General features: G+C 47.5%; 1 protein-coding gene across 3 annotated transcripts in view; it reads right to left on the bottom strand.

The window, feature by feature from the left end:
* Positions 1-9779: 9779 nt before the first annotated feature.
* Positions 9780-18399, bottom strand: part of LOC148004186 (uncharacterized) — a 33664-nt gene continuing 25044 nt past the window's right edge. The window contains exons 3-5 of one of the 3 annotated variants that reach the window (XR_015627307.1): positions 12496-12649; positions 11403-11789; positions 9780-10932 (exon numbers count right to left, since the gene is read on the bottom strand). Coding sequence is in view for 1 of the 3 variants with exons in the window: in XM_087564086.1 (XP_087420212.1) it covers positions 10918-10932; positions 11627-11789; positions 12496-12649 (332 nt within the window). In the remaining 2 variants the exon portion in view is untranslated. The remainder of the gene's footprint in view (positions 10933-11402; positions 11790-12495; positions 12650-18399) is intronic. The other 2 variants (XR_015627311.1, XM_087564086.1) reach the window with 2 other exon arrangements.

The following is an 18399-nucleotide window of genomic DNA, read 5'->3' as shown; positions in this document are numbered from 1 at the left end:
TCTCTTAGCCAACACACCTACAGGCTGTCGATGTTGCTTTGTCCAAGCCAGCTGCTGGTTTCGTCTGTTCTCTACCTGACTTACCTCTGCTCTGCTCTTTGCATACCCTTCCTTCCACTTCTGCCTTCTGCTTCTGAAGGGTTGGTCTGTTCTATTTTTAGTGTCTTCAGTGCAAAGTCGAATCGTTTGTCTGAGTTTGCTTTGTCCAGTGCAGACACTTACATTTTTCACTGCATTTACTTATGTATTTATTTGTGAATGTATGTGTGCGTGTGTGTGTGTGTCTGTGTATGTGCATGCCATGACACATGTGTGGGGGTCATAAGACAACCTGCAGGACCTGTTACTCTTCCATTAACTGGGTCTTGGGAATCAAACCCAAGTCCTCGGGCTTGGCTGCAGCACATCTTCCTGTTGAGCTGTCTGAATAGCCCAACACTGATTATTTACAATTTTCCCTTATCGTTGCTTTCTTTATGCCTCCGTTATTCTGGTATACCATGCTTATTTTTATTATCTTATTTTACTGTGTCTAAGTATTATCTAATTTGTCTTATGACTTCTGTGATTTTTAAAAATAGAATGCTGGGGTGTTCTTCCTCTCTCCCTTTCTCCCTTTCTTCCTCTCTCCCTTCCTTCCTTCTTTCCTTTCTTCCTTCCTTTCTCTCTCTCTTTCTTTCCTTCCTTTCTTCCTTTCTTTCTTCCCTCCCTTTCTCTCTCTTTTTCTTTCTTTCCTTCCTTTCTTTCTTTTCTTCTTTTCTTTCTATCTGTCCATCTGTCCTTTCTTTCTTTCTTCCTTCCTTCCTTTCTTTCTTTCTTCCTCTCTTCCTTCCTGCCTTCCTTCCTTCCTTTCTCTCTCTTTCTTTCCTTCCTTTCTTTCTTTTCTTCTTTTCTTTCTGTCTGTCCATTCATCTGTCCTTCCTTCCTTCCTTTTTTCTTCCTTTTTTTCTTCCTTCCTTCCTTTCTCTCTCTTTCTTTCCTTCCTTTCTTTCTTTTCTTCTTTTCTTTCTGTCTGTCCATTCATCTGTCCTTCCTTCCTTCCTTTTTTTCTTCCTTCCTTCCTTCCTTCCTTCCTTCCTTTCTTTCTTTCTTTCTTTCTTTCTTTCTTTCTTTCTTTCTTTCTTTCTGGTTTTTGGAGACAGGGTTTCTCTGTGCAGCCCCAGCTGTCCTGGAACTCACTCTATAGACCCAGTTGACCTTGAACTCACAGAGATCCTCCCACTTCTGCCGCTGAGTGCTAGAATTAAAGGTATGCACCATCATTGTCTGGCTAGAATGTTGTGAATATCTAGGGTTTTTTTGTTGTTGTTGTTAGTTTTTATTTCTTCTTGTTGTGTTCGGTGAAGAGACCTTGTGTGACAGCCACCTGTTGACACTTGACTTGTGGTTTATCATGTGGTCTGTCTCGGGAAGTGCCCCACCTGCGCTCAAGAAGAACAAGAAGCAGGATAGGTAGAGTGCTCTGCCGTGTTAGGCACTCTGGCTTGTGGTACTGCTTTCATCCTCTCTTTCCTTGCTTCTCCACTCTCTGGTTGTTCCGTCCATCACTGGTATTGGGCGCTGACATCTCCAGCTGCTGTTGTTGGTCGATGCTTTACTCTCTGCAATTCTGTCAGCGTGTACTTCAGATGTCTGCACGGTTCGCTGAGGTACATGCATACGGGTAACTGTTATAGCTTCTTGCTATGTCAAAACTTTTATTAATATGTAATATCTTTCTCTGCCTCATAGCAATTTTTAAAATTCAGATGTACTGTGGGCTGATATTAGTATAATATCCTCTGCTTGCTTTTGATTTCATTTTCATGAAGTATCTTTTCCCATACTTTCGCTTTCAACATATTTGAGTTTCTGAACATGATTGGAATCCCTTGGTGACAGTATAATATTAGGCCATGCTTATTACTTCATTACTAATTAATTAATTTCCCACAACAGCCTTAGCAAGAGCTCAAGGTTAGCCCTGTGGGTTAGATGTCACCTGACTTCAGCTGTCCTGCAGAAATTAGCAGAGGGATGGGACAGCCAGCCAGCCAGAGGTAACAGCAGTGAAGAAGTCACAGGGTAGGGGACAGCAAGCCCTGGGCTTACTGCTGAAAAGACAGGTAGGGCCAAGAGAAAGCCAACTCAGGGGCTGTGGTTTAAAATATAGATATCTGTACTTCCAAAAACTAGAATCATACTACCCTGGAAACCCATGAGGCATGATTTGGATGGGAACACAGAACCACTTAGAAGCTAATGGGAAAAAAAGGCGACTTAGGGACTATCCCCACCTATACATCCCCAAAATATCCTCCCTCTCAGCGCTGCCTGCTGGGTTGGATGCCTCGGATCACTGGTGTCTCGGGCTCCTCCTCCTCCCATTATCTGGGCCTTCTTAGGAAGTTCCACTGCAAGCTGCAGCCCAGCTCAGGAACTGCCCGTGGCTGCCTACCGCTCTTCTGATTGCGTCAGATGCCACTCTGTGGATTTCTAGTCTCATTGTTAATTCAGAAACCTCTTAATTCTGATTAATTGCCTGGTGAAGTAAAAGTGTAATTTGCGAACTTGAATGTGCTTGAATAAATCAATAGTGTAAAAGTCTAAACAACAAATGGTATCCCTGAGACCTTCAAATACCCAGACGCCCCTCCCCTGGGGACACCAACAATGTTCTAGATACATATCAAGCATGTATGTGAAGATTTTTCTCACAAGAATACGCTATCGGCTTTTTACTTCATCTTGGCTTTTCCCTTTATCAGTATGTCTTTGGGAGACTGTGGATACAGCTCATTTGGTAGGATGTTTGCCTGGAATTCGGAAGCTCTGTATTTGATCCCGAGTGCTGTATGAAATGGGAGTAGGGGTTCATAACTGCCTTCAGAAGAAAAGGAAGGAGGGTCACAGTTCAAGACCATCCTTGGCCTTCTAAGAAAAAATCCAGGCCATTCTGGGTTGCATGAAACTATCTCAAACAATAAAACATATATATGTACACACACACACACACACACACACACACACACACACACACAATCATTGAAGTTACTCCTTTTTAGTGACAGGGTCATCACATCTCCTTTGCTTATAAGCAGTGTTTCCTGGCCAAGAACCTTCTGGAAGCAGAGGTGTTGGCATCAAAGGTACAGAAGATAGATAGATAGATAGATAGATAGATAGATAGATAGATAGATAGATAGATAGATAGAGATAGATAGACAGACAGACAGACAGTCAGATAGACAGACAGACAGACAGATAGATGAAAGAAACATGAAATATATCTCTAAGATGTCTTGGCCCACATCTTTTCATATGTTTCAAAGCTATTCCTTTCTTCCAAGCTTCTAGGCTGCCTCTCTAGGAGAACAAAGAGACAACATTTATCAACGCCCCAGGACCTGACAGACCAGTCAGAGCTAGACCTTGACCATCTGTCTCAACAGTCAAAATTCTTCATCCCTATCACCCATTTTTCTGTCCAGTTCTAATGGGTCCTTTAGCCAGTGTTTTGGGCTCACAGCTACATGAAGGCAGGAGGTAAAGGCATGCTCGTGTATATGTGCACATGTGCATGTGAGGGGAGGGCCAAATAGCCGGACCCGTTCTTTCCTTCTCTCAGGTAACTAATAAACATGAGTCTGTTGCTCCTTAGCATGTTTCTGTGATTGAACAGTGTGGTTCAGTGTTTATCTGCCTGCTTTCCCCATTTGAGTGCTAGAAATCCTTGCTCAGAGCTTAGGATGGCCCGAGGAGACCATGGCTGTCAGTCAGGTGGACAGTTGGTCTGAGCTTAATCTAAGAACAAGTTCACAAGTTCTTTGCATAGTTCACTGATACAGGGTTGGACTTCGTATACTTTGTTATGTTTGACACCTAGTAGCCACATATGTACATACATACATACATACATACATACACACATACATACGTATAGACAGACAGATAGGCATACATACAGACAGACAGGCATGCATGCATGCATACATAATACAAGCATGTATGCATGCATACATACAAACAGACAGGCATGCATGCATGCATACATATATGCATTCATACATACATACAGGCAGGTAGGCATGCATGCATACATACATACATACAGGTATACATGCATACATATAGACAGACAGGCAGGCAGGCAGGCAGACAGACAGACAGACAGACAGACAGACAGACAGACAGAGATACATACCACCTAGGAAAGGAATGGTCCATGGAGCAGCAACCAGAGCAGGGTGAAGCATTTGCCTCCTACATGCCTCTTTGGTGGCTGAAGCCTGCCACACCTCCCTGAGGGATTCACTGACTAAAAGCCCTGATCAAGAAGAGCTGATTTTGCACCTCCCTAAAGCCTGCAAATACCCATCTTCCCATTTTACAGAAGCAGTGACTAAGGCTTGAGAGACTTAGGTAACTTACTCAAGGTTGCATGGCTCAGAAAAAGCAGAGCTGGCCTTCGAAGCCACATTCAGTACCTGGATCCAGATCTCACACCCTGAGTCAGAAGACTTCTGTAGACCAACCCAGGTTTCCTTTTGCTTGGATGTGGACGGAGCTAAGGTCATAGGCTGGGTGGCAGCTAGTGGTATGCCCAGGTCTCACTGCTAGGGAGCCTTCCACTCAGGTCCCACAGACAGGCCTGCAGATTCCCAGTTTTGCGTCGTTTGGGAAAGCATCCATGGGAAGGAACGAGCTCTGCATAGGTGCTGGTCTCTGAGCAGGTAAGGTTGGGCCCACGGTGATCTGTGTGGCTGTGTTTGATGTCACATTTGGACCATTACACTTTCATCCCCAGGCCTTTCTGTACCTCTATTTGTCTTCATGCACTCACGCACGCATGCATGCACAAACACACACACACACACACACACACACACACACACACACACACACACTTCTCTTTATATTACCTTCTGTGTGGTCAAACACTCTTACTATGTGACTAGGGTTCCTGAAATCTCTGCCCCAAGCTGTCTGGGGAAGGGTATGCAGAATAATGTCATGAACAGCAGGCACCAGTGGCATAACCTGGTACTCCTGTTCATGGTTCCTTACCCATGAGGAAGAGAGCTTTAATAACAAAATATCAGGTACAGTGACAGGCTCTGTGGAAGAAGAAAGGTGGAAGGGACCGATAGAGTAAGACTCATGCTATAGTTGGAAAACACAGTGTCACAAAACTTCAGATAACCCAGTGTGCTTTTGTCCCCACCAAAGTTTGGAATGCCCTAATAGCACCACCCCACTTACACTGATCTGGCTTGGTTATTTCGGGTGCTAGGAAACTCACTACCTCCTCAGGCCTTCCATTCCATTTTGGTCAGCTGCTAATGTTAGTGTCCTGTGTGTCTGTTAAGACAGCCCGTCCTTTTGTGGCGTCCCAACAAGTCTACCCGAGGAGGTTGGTCAGGCTGACTGGTCTCCAGCTGGAACAGGTGTGGACTTCCCCAAAGAACAGCAGGGACCCAGCCAGCCATCCTTACACCCCAGGACAGACAGACATTTCTCACCTCCGTTACGGAGGCAGTCAGCCTCCTTTTTTGTCCATGTCGGAAAGATCTGATTACAGGATGACTCCTGCCACACCCACAGCTGGCTCTGTTACCCCATTAGGCTTCTGGCTGTTATTGTTTTGTTTGGGGTGTTATGTGGGTCCAGCTCTTAAATCTCCCCTGAGTGCCATGTGTCACTTTCATGGCATGCATGTCCTATAGTGTCACATGCAACTATTCCTGCCAGAGATAAAAATGCAACCTCAGAACAAGGCAGATCACGTGAGACCCAAGCCATTCCGTCCTTTCCTGCCACACTCACCACTAGGGGCTGGCATTGAATCAAGAGTCAGGCAGTGAGTCCAGCGTTGGTCTAGGCCATATGTGCTGGGAGGAGGGTGATGGGTGAGAGGAGGGCAGATATTGTGGGCATAATCAGGAGAGACTTCATGGAGGAGAAAGCCTTCAGGGGGGCTTTGAAGAGCTGGCAGTAAAGTGCAGGGGAGTGGTTCAGTATCATACCAAAGCTTGCATAGAGGCATTCCCCAAAGGTAGCATGGTTTTAGAGACCCAGGTTCCATCTACATTGCTGCTCTTCCCATTCTTCCTCCCTACCTCCCGAGTGTGTGTGTGTGTGTGTGTGTGTGTGTGTGTGTGTGTGTGTGTGTGTGTGTGTGATGTATGCACACATGTCTTTGTGTGTGGGTACACATGCATGCATGTGCAGAAACCAGACGAGGACATCGAATGTCCTGCTCCGTCACTCTCTACTTTATTCCTTTGAGACAGGGTCTCCTACTGGGCCTGAAGCCACGCTGATGACCAACGAGCCCTGATCCTTCCGTCTCTGCCTCTGTTCCTCCACCACACGCCCGGGTTTACAGCTGTTCTTGGCCATGCCCAGGTTTCTGTTTTTACGTGAGCACTTGGAATTCAAACTCAGTCCCTCAGTCTTACGCAGCAAATGCCCTTTCCTGGAGAAGCTGTCTCCCCGACCCTGCACTGCGGTTCCTTGCGTCTTTGAGTTGATGGCCCAGCGTAGCAGCTCCACAGCTCTGCCAACGTGTCCCCCACTGCAGGCGAAAGGAAAACCAAGAGGGAGTCGGAGTGATGTCATTCTCATTAGGAATGAAGCTTGGTTGTTTGCAGCTCAGAGAACCCTCAGGTCAAAGGACAAGTTATTTGTCCATTGATCTCGCCATGAAAGGCTCCCATCTAGGCACTGATTGATCTCACCATGTAAGTCTGAGTCCTGTGCGCCTTTGAGAGTTGCGAGTTTAGTCACCTCTGTGGTGGCAGGAGCGTGTGCTGCAGGCAACTCTTATCCTCTCAGAAGCACTGTGAGACCAGCATTGCATCTCTCCCTGGCAGACAGAGACAAAAGCGGAGACTCGGGCATTGTACGAGGTTACCACCAAGGCCCTTTTGTGATCTGAAGCTAACTAAACCCTCTCTCTTCTCACTCTACCCCCCCAGGAAACCAGGGGCTAAGTGGGGCGGCCTTTCCCAATGGAGCAGAGGACGCTTACATCTCTATACCGATTCACAAGAGCAAAGGTCAGTGGCCCTCCTGAGCCAGCCAGACTTCCTAGTCAGGGCAGGCAGTCCAAATAAGCCCTATGCCCACAATATCTGGGATACTGGAGCCATGAGACCCAGCCTCAGTTTCCCTATTTGTCAAAACGTCACAAAGCCACCTTTTACCTCTCAGCTTGCTTAAGGGAATGGCATAAAGAGTGAAGGGAAAACAACTTGGGAAAGATTTAAAGTATCAGATTTTGGTCAGGTATCTGTCCTCAGATTTCCCAATAGATTGATGCTTAGTTCTTTATTTGTCCATCCATCCATCCATCCATCCATCCATCCATGCATCCATGCATCCATATCCATCCACCCACTCATCCATCCATCTATCTATCCATTGATTCATTTGTCCATTCCTACACTCATACTTCTAGCATCTTTTTCAGGCTGGGCCGGGAGAATAAAAACGCATGCTGAGCTCACGTGGCTACAGCCCCCGCTCCCATGGCAGATTCTCCAAGAGCTGGAACATGGGGACTTGAGCCAGCACACCTATCTCACTCCAGTACCTTGGTCATGCTTATTTGACACCTTGAGAGTTCTCTCTTCCTTTCTCTATTCGCCCACATTAGTTCTACTCTCCGAGGCAGACTCTAGCCTGCGTTTCCTGCCAGACCCTTTTTTATTTTGGTCACTCTTCCCTCTGAGTCTGCCAAGCCCCTGTTATTGGCAAAACTCAGCACTTGACTCTCTGATGGATCCTGGTGGCTTTATGGGGCTGTGTGTCATCTCCTTGCTCACTGATCACCACCCTCTGCTCACATCCAGGGCTCTAGGCTGGACATGCCAGAGGGGTCAGGGAGGGTCTGGCAACCACTGGGCCAGCCGCTGACAGATTTAGCCAGCCAGAGAAGGTGGCAGGGTGGCTGTGATCTCATTTCCCCCTTTTGCTGACATGTCCCTAACTGGGCTTTATGGGATTCTTTTCTGGGGTGTTGGCTGTGCTATTCGGAGCTGGGCTGCCAAGAACAAACCATTCAGAGGCTATAGGAGGGGCAGGTGGGAAGGGCTTGGCCCAGGGCAAGAGTGTGTGCTGCTGTTGGAAGCCTCCAGCCGGAGCCTGGAATGTTCTGGCCCACTTTGAAGTCTTAGAGGGAAACAGTCAAGGAAAAAAATATTCAAGGAGATTTGTAAATGTTGCCCATGGGGAAAACATGACAAAAGGCCACGGGTAAGGTCCTAGATCTGCTTATGGAAGGATCTAAGGAGGATTGGCTGGGCCTGGGTTTGTGAGGATGAACTCAGGCAGGGCATGGGCCAAATGTCATTCTCACGAGCAACTTAGCTACACCTAGAGTTCTGTGGTGTGTGGATTGTCACTCTGATGGGCTGCTCCCTGCGCCTCTGTTTATCTCTATTCATAAAAGGGAATTGGATTCCGTTAGAGGCCGCAGATCAGTAGTGAGGGTTTTAAAGTTTGACTTGGTTCCACATTTGGAAATGGGGATGTTTTACACCTGGGGCTGAGGAAATGGCTCCAAGAATGAAAGCCTGAGGACCCAGCGGGGAGCCCCAGGGTCCATGCAAAAAGAGCCTCCATTGATGATATGCACTGGGGAAGGTGAAATTCCCTGGAGCTCATTGGTCAGTTTACCTCCATTAGTGAGCCCCATGTTCAGTGAGAGACCCTGTTTCAAAGACATGAGGTGAGCAGCAATACAGGAAGGCACCAGATGTGAGATGTTAACCTCCAGTCTTCACAACACACACACACACACACACACACACACACACTACAACATACACACACATACTATAATATACACACACTACAACACACACCATACCACATACATACACACACCACAACACTCACACACACACATACCACAACATACACATAAACATACGTATACCTGCAACACCCACATATACACACATGCACACATATACACACATACCACAACATACACATACACATGCATGCTACAACACACACACATACCACAACACAACACACACATACACATGCACATACATGTTGTCTTCACCATATGTACATACATATACCTTTATATACATCTGCACATGCGTGTACACATACACAAGCACTCAAGCTAAAAAAATAAGAAAAACCTATTTTCTAGCTTTCAAAAAATATCAGAATGTAAAAAAAACCCTGGGCTTATATGTCAATCACTGAGCCCTGGATCCCCTCTACCTTAAATGACTTTACAGTCACAGCGAGCACTCAGGCTTGTCACCAGCCTTTACCCTGACCACACACTTTTTGGGACACTGGGTTTGATTGTTTTTAAGACAGCATCTTATGTAGCCCAGGCTGGCCTCAAACTTGTCATGAAGCCAAGGACACCTTGAGTTTCTGATTCTTCTGCCTCTACCTCCCCGGTGCTGGGATTACAGAGACAGACCGCCATGACTGACTTAAACAGTGCCAGAGGTTGAACCCAGAGCTCTGCGTGTGCTAAGCAAATGCTCTATCACTGGATTTCCAGCCTGGACTGTGGGGAGGACTACAGCGAGAGAGGCAGGATCTAAGGGGTCAGGCCACAGAGAGCTTGCCCAGGCCCTGTGCTGACTTGCTGTGACCTAGAGTGAACCGCCTCCCCCTGGCCTTCATTTTTCCTATCTATTAATTTTCCTCATCTATTAAAAGAGGGAGTTGTTGGCCGAAACCATCAATCAGATCCTTTCAAGTTCTCAGACTCTCTGACTCTCTGAAAACACCATTTGCCAGAATTCAATGGAAGTGATGTGAAGAACTTGGCTGCTTTTAACCCTTGTAAAAGTCTTTTAGGGTGCACAGAGGGTTGGGGGAGGGAAGGAAGAGGGAAGAGAGGAAGGAAGGGAAGGATTGGAGTTGAAGAGTGAGGGTTCTCGATAGTGAGATAAAAACATGTCTGTGACCCAGACGCTCGAGGTGCTGGGGTGCACAGTGGACAGCACAGCTTTTGAGATTTCCTCTAGGTCGATGTTCTGGAGCTTCTCCGGCCCTGTCCTTCCCAGAAGCCCTAGCTTGGTGAGATTGAGGACAGACAAGCTTGGTATTCACAGGAGTGGAGAACTGGAGGCCATGATGTAAGGCTCCTGTGTGCCCATGGAAGCTCTGAATAAGGGGGGTAGGCAGAAGCATGGGGTCACTCCGTGAAATGGGCCATTTTTGGTGGCAAGAGACCTTGGAGGTCACTCTAACTCTTCCCTGACAGTTTATTTGTGCTTCTGTTCCTTCATCTGATTCTAAACAAGTGAAGAATACAACGGTATTTTGGCTCGTGCCAGAAGCCCTAAAGGTCAGAATTGGCTCTGGAACGATCTCTCTGGCCTCATCCCAACCATGGCCGTCCTGGCCCCGGCCCAGCAGAGAAGCCTTCTCACTGAACTTCCCAGTCAGAGAGGCTTATGGGTGATGGTCCCGGAGGGTCTACAGAGTTTCACCCAGTCCATGGTGGGCATGAGCAAGCACTGAGGACTTGCAGGGACACAGAGGTGGGAGAACACAGCTGACGCTCTGCAGTGGCTTGGGAGAACTGTGCATATGAAGGCCTGAGTGGGGATGTCCGCCTTGTTCCTGCTGGCAAGGGTCACGTGGGATTCATCTTGGCCTTTTACCTCTTGGGCTTGTAAGGTGGCTGCTGCCAGCAGGGACCACGGACATGCGGGTGCTACTGTGAGCAAGGATAATGAGATGGAGATGTCCTGGAAGTAAGTGGCTCAGGCCAGGAGAGAGGGAGATCTTAGCTAGAGGATGCTGGCCCTGTTGCCATTCCCAAACGCTGGGTAAAGAATGTGTTTGGGCCCTGGAACCGGGCTGGTCTCTGAATCGATTTGTGCAGTAGCAGAGCGGCCCTCCTTTCAGCTTCCGTGGTCTTTGTGAAGTGTGGATATTTATTCAGTCCGCACTAGTCTGAAAGATTAAAAGGGAAACTGAGATCGTAAAACTTGTGACAGAAACTGAATTAGGGTAGTGTTAGCGTAGCCCCAGGCATTTTCTACACCTTTCTCCTGAGCCCTTACTTCCTCGGCCAGCCTGCTCTGGGCCGTCCTGCTGGCTTAGACTGCCCTAGGCATATATAGCACATAAGGCTTCTTGGCAGAGTGCCAGGCCATGCTCCTCCTGTGGCAGGGGCTTTGTGTGCTATCCTGGCCACTTGCTTGGCCTATGGCACTCTGGATCCCCCTTTCCTGACTTGAGTCCTATGTCTGGTCTTAGTTATTCTTTTTCGACCTGCTTTTTATTTTAACTAATTAACTGGTTTATAGACAGGTTCTCGTGTATACCTGACTAGCCTCAAACTCACTACGTAGCCAACGGTAGCCTCATGTTTCTGATTGTTCTGCCTCCACCTCCCCAGGGCTGGGGTTGCAGGTACTCACCATCTCACCTGGCTCGTTGAGCGCTGGGAACTGAACATTTGCAAGCTAGGCAAGCCCTCTACTAACTGGCATTTAGCCCACTGAACCCTAAGGTTAGATTTCCAACCTCCAAACCAAGGGAAATAAATTGCCACTTGTTTTTGTAAGCTGATGTGGGACTCTGTAACAGTGGCTAGGAGCACCCAGAACAAAGGAGAAGGCCGTCTTCTTATTTGCCACATTACGTTGTAGGAAAGGAAGCCCGGAGACCAGGAGCAGGCACGAGGTTGCCACACTTGCAGCCAGTGACATTTCATCCTGATTCTCTTGCTTCTGGGTCTGGGTGCCTTCTTCGGGTGCCTGGCCCTGGGAATCATGTAAGAAGGGCTGTGTCTAGCCCTTTCAGGACTGAAAAATTGAATCATGGAATAGGTTGTGTTAGGAGACATACATACAGCTGATGGAGACATACACACACATGCATACACACACACACACAGACACACAGACACACACAGGCACACAGACACACACACAGAGACACAGAAATACACACAGACACACAGACACACACACAGACACATATACACACAGACACACAGACACACACACAGATACACACACAGACAGACACACACACACAGAGACACACAGACACAGACAGACACACAGACACACACAGAGAGACACACAGACACATACACACACAGACACACAGACAGACACACAGACACATATACACACAGACACACAGACACACACACAGAGACACACAGACACAGACAGACACACAGACACACACAGAGAGACACACAGACACAGACAGACACACACACAGACACACACAGACACACACAGACTCACAGACAGACAGACAGACACACACACACACACACACACACACACACACACACACATAAAGCCACAAAGAGAGACACAAAGACTTAGGATTTTCTTTTTTTTTAAGCCTCATGTACAATCCCTTTGGAGAAGAGGATCAACAAGAACCCAATGGACGGGGTGGTCCCACAGCCAATTTCTGTCACGGATTTAAGGATAGTTCTGGACTCTTCTTTATTATCAGAGACCCCCTCAGAGGAGACCATCATCTGACCTGTCACTCTTCATTGTAGAATCTTCTCCTTCAGGCCTCTTCTTTTTCTCTTGCATGTCCTGACAATTCTGTGTGCTACTGCTGTGCAGGGCTTGGTGGGCTGTCGCTGTCTCTAGGGGAGATGGGACCAGCTCATATCTCCACAGACTTGGTGCTATGAGAAAACATAGGTCCCAGATCATGTCATGTTTTCTGACAGCAGAACCACAGGTCCCTCTTCCCTGGCAGGAGTGAGGTGGGATGAGAAGAATCTAGAGAACGTGGGCTGACCCTTGTGTCAAATGAGCTTTCTTGAAAGGAAGAAGCAGAGGGTGAACTTCGGAGAATGTCAATGTTGGGTGAAGAGACAAGAAGCTGAGAGCTACACAGAGCCACTGCCTACTACTTGATGGCCCCTCAGATTCAGCCACCCTACAGCTCTCTAAATAGTGATTAGTTTTAACTATCAACTTGACATAACCTAAAATCACCTGGACAGAGCATCTAATGAGGAAATGCCTAAATCAGGTTGGTCTACCGGCATCTTGATTGTCCTTTGATGTAGGGAAACTCAGGCCTTTGTGGGTGGTATCATTCCCTAAGCAGGGGCCCTGGACAATATAAGAGCATATATAGCTAACTGAGAACAAGTGCGAATCCTGCTTATTCTATCTCTGCCCTTGACTGTGGATGTGATGCTTTAAGTTCCTGCCTTGATTTCCCCAAAATAGATTATAATGTGGAATTATAAAGCAAACAAATCCCTTTTCCCCTAAGATGCTTTTTGTTGGGATATTCACCACAGCAACAGTGGTCAGCAAGCTGAGCCTGAGCATATCAGAATCCCTGGGGGTTCTGGGCTAGTGATTCCTCCTTGGGTGGTGGTCCAGAACAGAACCTTCTCTGCAGGAAGCTCTTCCAGCCTTAGCAGGATGAAGAAGGCTCCTACCTCTGCCCCCTCTCAGCCCACCCAGCAGCCTCACAGGGGCCTAGTTTTCCAACATCTGTGTCCCTGTTTTACCCCACTCCTGCCACTCCCCAGCCATCACAGTCCCTGGGAGATCCATAGCAACATTGAACCTAGAGCCTGCAGACTGCCAGAGGACTGGTGACTGACAAAGCCCCCAGGAAGGTGAGCCAGACTGGAGAAAACAGAGACCCATGTCAGCTCTACATTCCTGCACAGACTCTCTAGACACTCCTCCTCTTCCCAGAAGCTCACTCCTCTCTCTCCTTGACTAGCCCCTCCAAGGCTTGCTCTGATTGGTCTCCTCCAGCAACCACCCTAGGATGTGTCTCTTACCTTTCCCCAAGTAGCTGTCTCTTTCTCTTTTCTTTCTGTGCACACCCCAGGAGAACTGACCAAGTTTTTTTCCCTTCTTCTGTCTTGTTCATTTGTTTTTCTAGGTCATCAAGTCTATTTTTGGTTAAATACAAGGTGGTTTTTAAGTCAAATATTATGTTTATAGACGGCTTGTCATTGTCCCTCTCCTACCCTCTCCTTCTTTGTGCTGCCTCATGAATGTCTGCTCCCTTTAAATAGACTGAATGGGTAGTGGGCTAGGCGTGGTGGTGCAGGCCTGTGGTCTTAGTATCTGGGAGACGGAAGTTAGAGGATTGCAGCTAATTTGAGGTCAGCCTATGTAACATAGAAAGGATAGGCCAACTCACAGCAAACAAAAAGACAACACACATCAAAAAACAAAAAACAAACAAACAAACAAACAAAAAAAACTGGCTGTGGCTTCTTATCTGTTAAACTCACTAGGAAGATGGGCAAATGTCTCCTCCTGCCTGCCAATGGGGCAGGTTAGGTGAGGGTTCCCATCTCGGTGCCCAGTTCCTGGTAAATCTTCAGTCTACCATGGACTCCTTACCTGTCACTTGTCCTGATGGTTGCTATGGGGAAGACCTTTCCCAGTGTACTCTAATGGTCATGGTGGGGACTAGCTCAGGTTGCCCAATGAGAAAAGCACCTCCCAGAATGCATTTCTCATTTGTCCTGGACTTTCTGGCTTTTATCCTGTGCTGTTTCTTGTCTAATAGGGGCACAGGTGGTGAGCCCCATGATAAGGAGACAGAGTTATTCTGCTTCATAGACTAGCTCCTGGGAGGCGGGAGGCACAACTGCCTTGCTTCTGGGGAGGGGGGTCAGCATCTGAGTCCTCCAGACAGGTTGGATGGCAGAAGATTCATGGACTTCTGGTTGGCCAAGGTCATCCTGGGTCAACATGTCAGGATCCTGGGAATTCCCACCTTAGTCTGTATTCTGCGAGGGTCAGCCAATGGGCCAGTCTCTTGAGAGATGAGTGCTTCATTCCTCATTCACTTCTGTTCCTTCAATGTCTAGGTATGGCCTGCTTGTTTAACTTGACGCTTCTTTCTATATGTTTGGTTGTTGGTTTGCTTTTTTTGTTTGTTTGTTTTATTTTGGTTTTGTTTTGTTTTTGCTTTTTCTGTTGTCGTTTTTGTTTTGTTTTGTTGGTTTTTCAAGATGGGGTTTCTCTGTGTATCAGAGCCCTGAGTGTCCTGGACTTGCCTTGTAGACCAGGCTGGCCTTGAACTCTCAGAGATTCACCTTCGTCTGTCTCCCTAATGCTGAGATTAAAGTGCCACCATGCCCAGTGGCCTGTTTCTTTTTGTTTTAAATGTTTGTTTACAGAAGGAGTTGGATCCTCTGGCTCTGGAGTTAGTTACAGGTGGTTGTGAACTGCTAAGGGAGCTGGAAAATGAACCTGGGGCTTCTGCAAGAGCAGCAAGTGTTCTTAACTGCTGAGCCATCTCTCCAGCCCAGATGTTTCTCTCTTGAGTCCAGGTGGCTCAGGCCAGATGCTGGCGGTGGAGCAAGTAGCCCTGACCTAAGCCGCTCAGTGCTTCACATTCCCTCCAGCAGCAGTCACTGGTTCAGAGGAGGGCATGCAATAAGAAGCCAGACTAAACACAGTGAACCTTGAGAAAGAAGTTCCCATTTCCTTACTGGCTAGAGTCAGATTCATGAGCTGATGCTTTGGGATTCCCTGGATGCTTTGGGAATTTGAGGAGAAGCTAATGACTGGAGAAAGCCCTGGGCTAGCCTTGATCCAAGTCATTTACTCATGACATATTCACAGTGGAACTCATATATCCTTAATGTTGAAATCAGGCTGGGTCAGATTTCTATGTCTCTCGTCATCAATACGAGGGAAGGAAAAGACCAAAAACAACACAGAAAATGTATTTCTAAATATTGACTGCATTAGCTTTAAGCAATAGACCATATATTATTTTCATGTCCCTCTATAAATGCTATCTAATTTTCCTGTGTTTGTGTAACAAACATGTTTTGTGATGAATAAAACCAAGCAAGCCCTCTGTCACAAATGGCTTCTTTAGAGAAGTGGAGTCTAAGAGGACAGAGTTCCTGACCTGCCTGAACTCGGGATCACAGCCATGCCCTCAGAGAAGGCCAGGGCCAGGTCTCCATGTAGTCCTTCTGTGTGGATCTGAAGAGATTCACCCAGAGCTTAGTAAGGAAGTCCTTCTCCATGCAGTGGGAAGGAGCCTTAGGAAGCTTTCTCCAGACTGCACAGGCCAGAATACAAATGCTTTCCAGGTGCGTCTGGAGGTGCCTGGATGGGAGATTTCTAATAATTGCTTTAAAGCCCAAATAGCATAAACTCTACAGATGGCAATACTATGCCACAGTGTCCAAGGAGCAGACATACGTGGAAGGCTTTTGGTCGGTCCTTATCGGGTGTCCAGGGGTGGTTCACCCCCTCAGACCATGCCAGCTCTTCTCTAGCTCTCTCCCTTCCTGCACCACCTATTCCCGCTGTCTGTTACTGTCCCATTGCTGACAGTGCCTTCGAGCTCAACCCCTCCTGATAACCTCAGGACCCTTTGTTGCTTCCTGTCTTCTCAGGAATCTCACAAATAAGAACCATAAGTTCTGTTTAAAGATGATGAACTCAAGGCTCCGAGATGCTAACAGTGTGTCTAAAGCCACACAGCCAATGACTAAGAGAGGCCTGAACCAAGCCTCTACCCTGTGCCTGGAAGAGAGTCTTGGGCAGTGTGAGCACACACTAATTACGTGTCAGGTGACAGAAGGAGGATTTCCTTAGGACATTCACACTGCAAAGTTCTCTGGGAAACTGTCACTGTTTAATTTCATCCAACACCTGCTTGTGAGCTCAGGGTGGACCTAGAGCAAGCATGTCCCAAGCAAGCCAGGCTGTAATACACACACACACACACACACACACACACACACACACACACACACACACACCCTCCTGTAGTGACCAGCCTGCAATTGATATACTGCTAAGTAGCATTTCTTGTACTGGGGAGATTCTATTTCCACACTAGCAGCAAATATGACCTTTGAGTCAGCTGCCAGCTGCTCATAATTCTGACAGATGCAAGCGCATTTCTGGGAAGCTGTGGCCACTCAGGACCTTGCAGATCAGCAAGCAACGCTGGCGGCTTTGGTAAGATTGATCGGCCCGTGAGAATCCCATTTACAGCCCTAACAGAGCCTCGGTTTACCACGGCCTGGCACTAATGACTTCGACAGCTCCGATCTAAATCTGTCAGCCAGAGCCGGTGGCTGATATTAAAGAGCACTCTATTTATACGAAACGGCAATTAGGAGAACGCTCGCCAATGGGCCTCCTCTTCCAAGCAAATCCCCAGCCTTCCAAACGGTGTCATGCTCGTGGTTATTTTAATCCGCTTGGAATTTCGGGGATATTAATGTGATGGGCCATCGAGGAGGATCAGCCAGGTTTATTTCAGCTGACATTTCAGAGAGCACACCCAGGTTCCTGAGACGTGCCCGCTATCCCCTGCCCTGTCTACAGCTCATTGCTGGGGGAGGCGGGCGGTGAGAGGAAAGGAAGCAGCTGCAGAGGGGGTGGGCTCGTCCTCCTCAGCCCCGCCTCCTCTTCCTCCTCAGCCCCGCCTCCTCTTCCTCCTCCCTGCTGTCCCCTGCATGTTCTCCCCAGGCCTTAGCCCCTTCTCTAGACCCCTCCAGCCTCCCAGCCCTTGTTCAGTCCTCTTCTTGTTTTGTTCTAGAAAGGAAACAAATATGTGGATGTAATTACCAGGCAAAATACAGTTTGCAGGCTGGGAACACTTAGCCAGTATGTGCAAGGTGGTGCTCAACCCTAAGTTCAAACCTCAGCACTGCCAACAAATACACACACACACACACACACACACACACACACACACACACACACACACACACACACCACAGAGCCTGCCTGAGTTTAATGGTGAATTTCACAAGAAAACGATAAAATTCTTTTTCAGCATGCAGTGTTTGGGGATATACTTAACCCTACAAACTTTATTATTTATTTAATATTCACATGTGGCTGAGCATAACCCAGCTTAGATTATCGTCCATTTAGAACCTGCTTAGAGACTCAGCCTTCTCATGCTTACTATAGACTGCCATTTCCAGCTCCTGGGGAAGGCCTGGAGGGAACAGGTAGCATAGGAGCAGGGTAGGAGCCAGCGGGAGTGAATGCTGTGCTGGCTGGTTTAATGTCAACATGACCCAAGCTAGCGTCGTCTGAAAGGAGGGAACCGCATCAAAGAAAATACCTCTATAAGATCCAGCTGTAAGGCATTTTCTTAATTAATGGTTGAGGTGGGCAGGCCCAGCCTATTGTGGGTGATACCACTCCTGGGCTGGTGGTCCTGGGTTCTTTAAGAAAGCAGACTGAGCAAGCCATGGAGAGCAAGCCAGTAAGCAGCATCCTTCCATGGCCTCTGCATCAGTGCCTGCCTCTAGGTTCCTGCCTTTTTTGAGTTCCTCTCTTGACTTCCTTCAGTGATGAACAGTGAAGGGAAGTGTAAGCCAAATAAACCTTTCCTCCCCAAGTCGCTTTGATTAGGGTGTTTCATCACAGCAGTCGTGACCTTAACCAAGAC

Source organism: Rattus norvegicus, chromosome 8, assembly GCF_021556685.1.
Source record: "Rattus norvegicus strain SHRSP/BbbUtx chromosome 8, alternate assembly SHRSP_T2T, whole genome shotgun sequence".
Taxonomy (NCBI): domain Eukaryota; kingdom Metazoa; phylum Chordata; class Mammalia; order Rodentia; family Muridae; genus Rattus; species Rattus norvegicus.
Note: the sequence above shows the minus strand (reverse complement) of the source record. Positions and strands in the feature narration are given on the sequence as shown.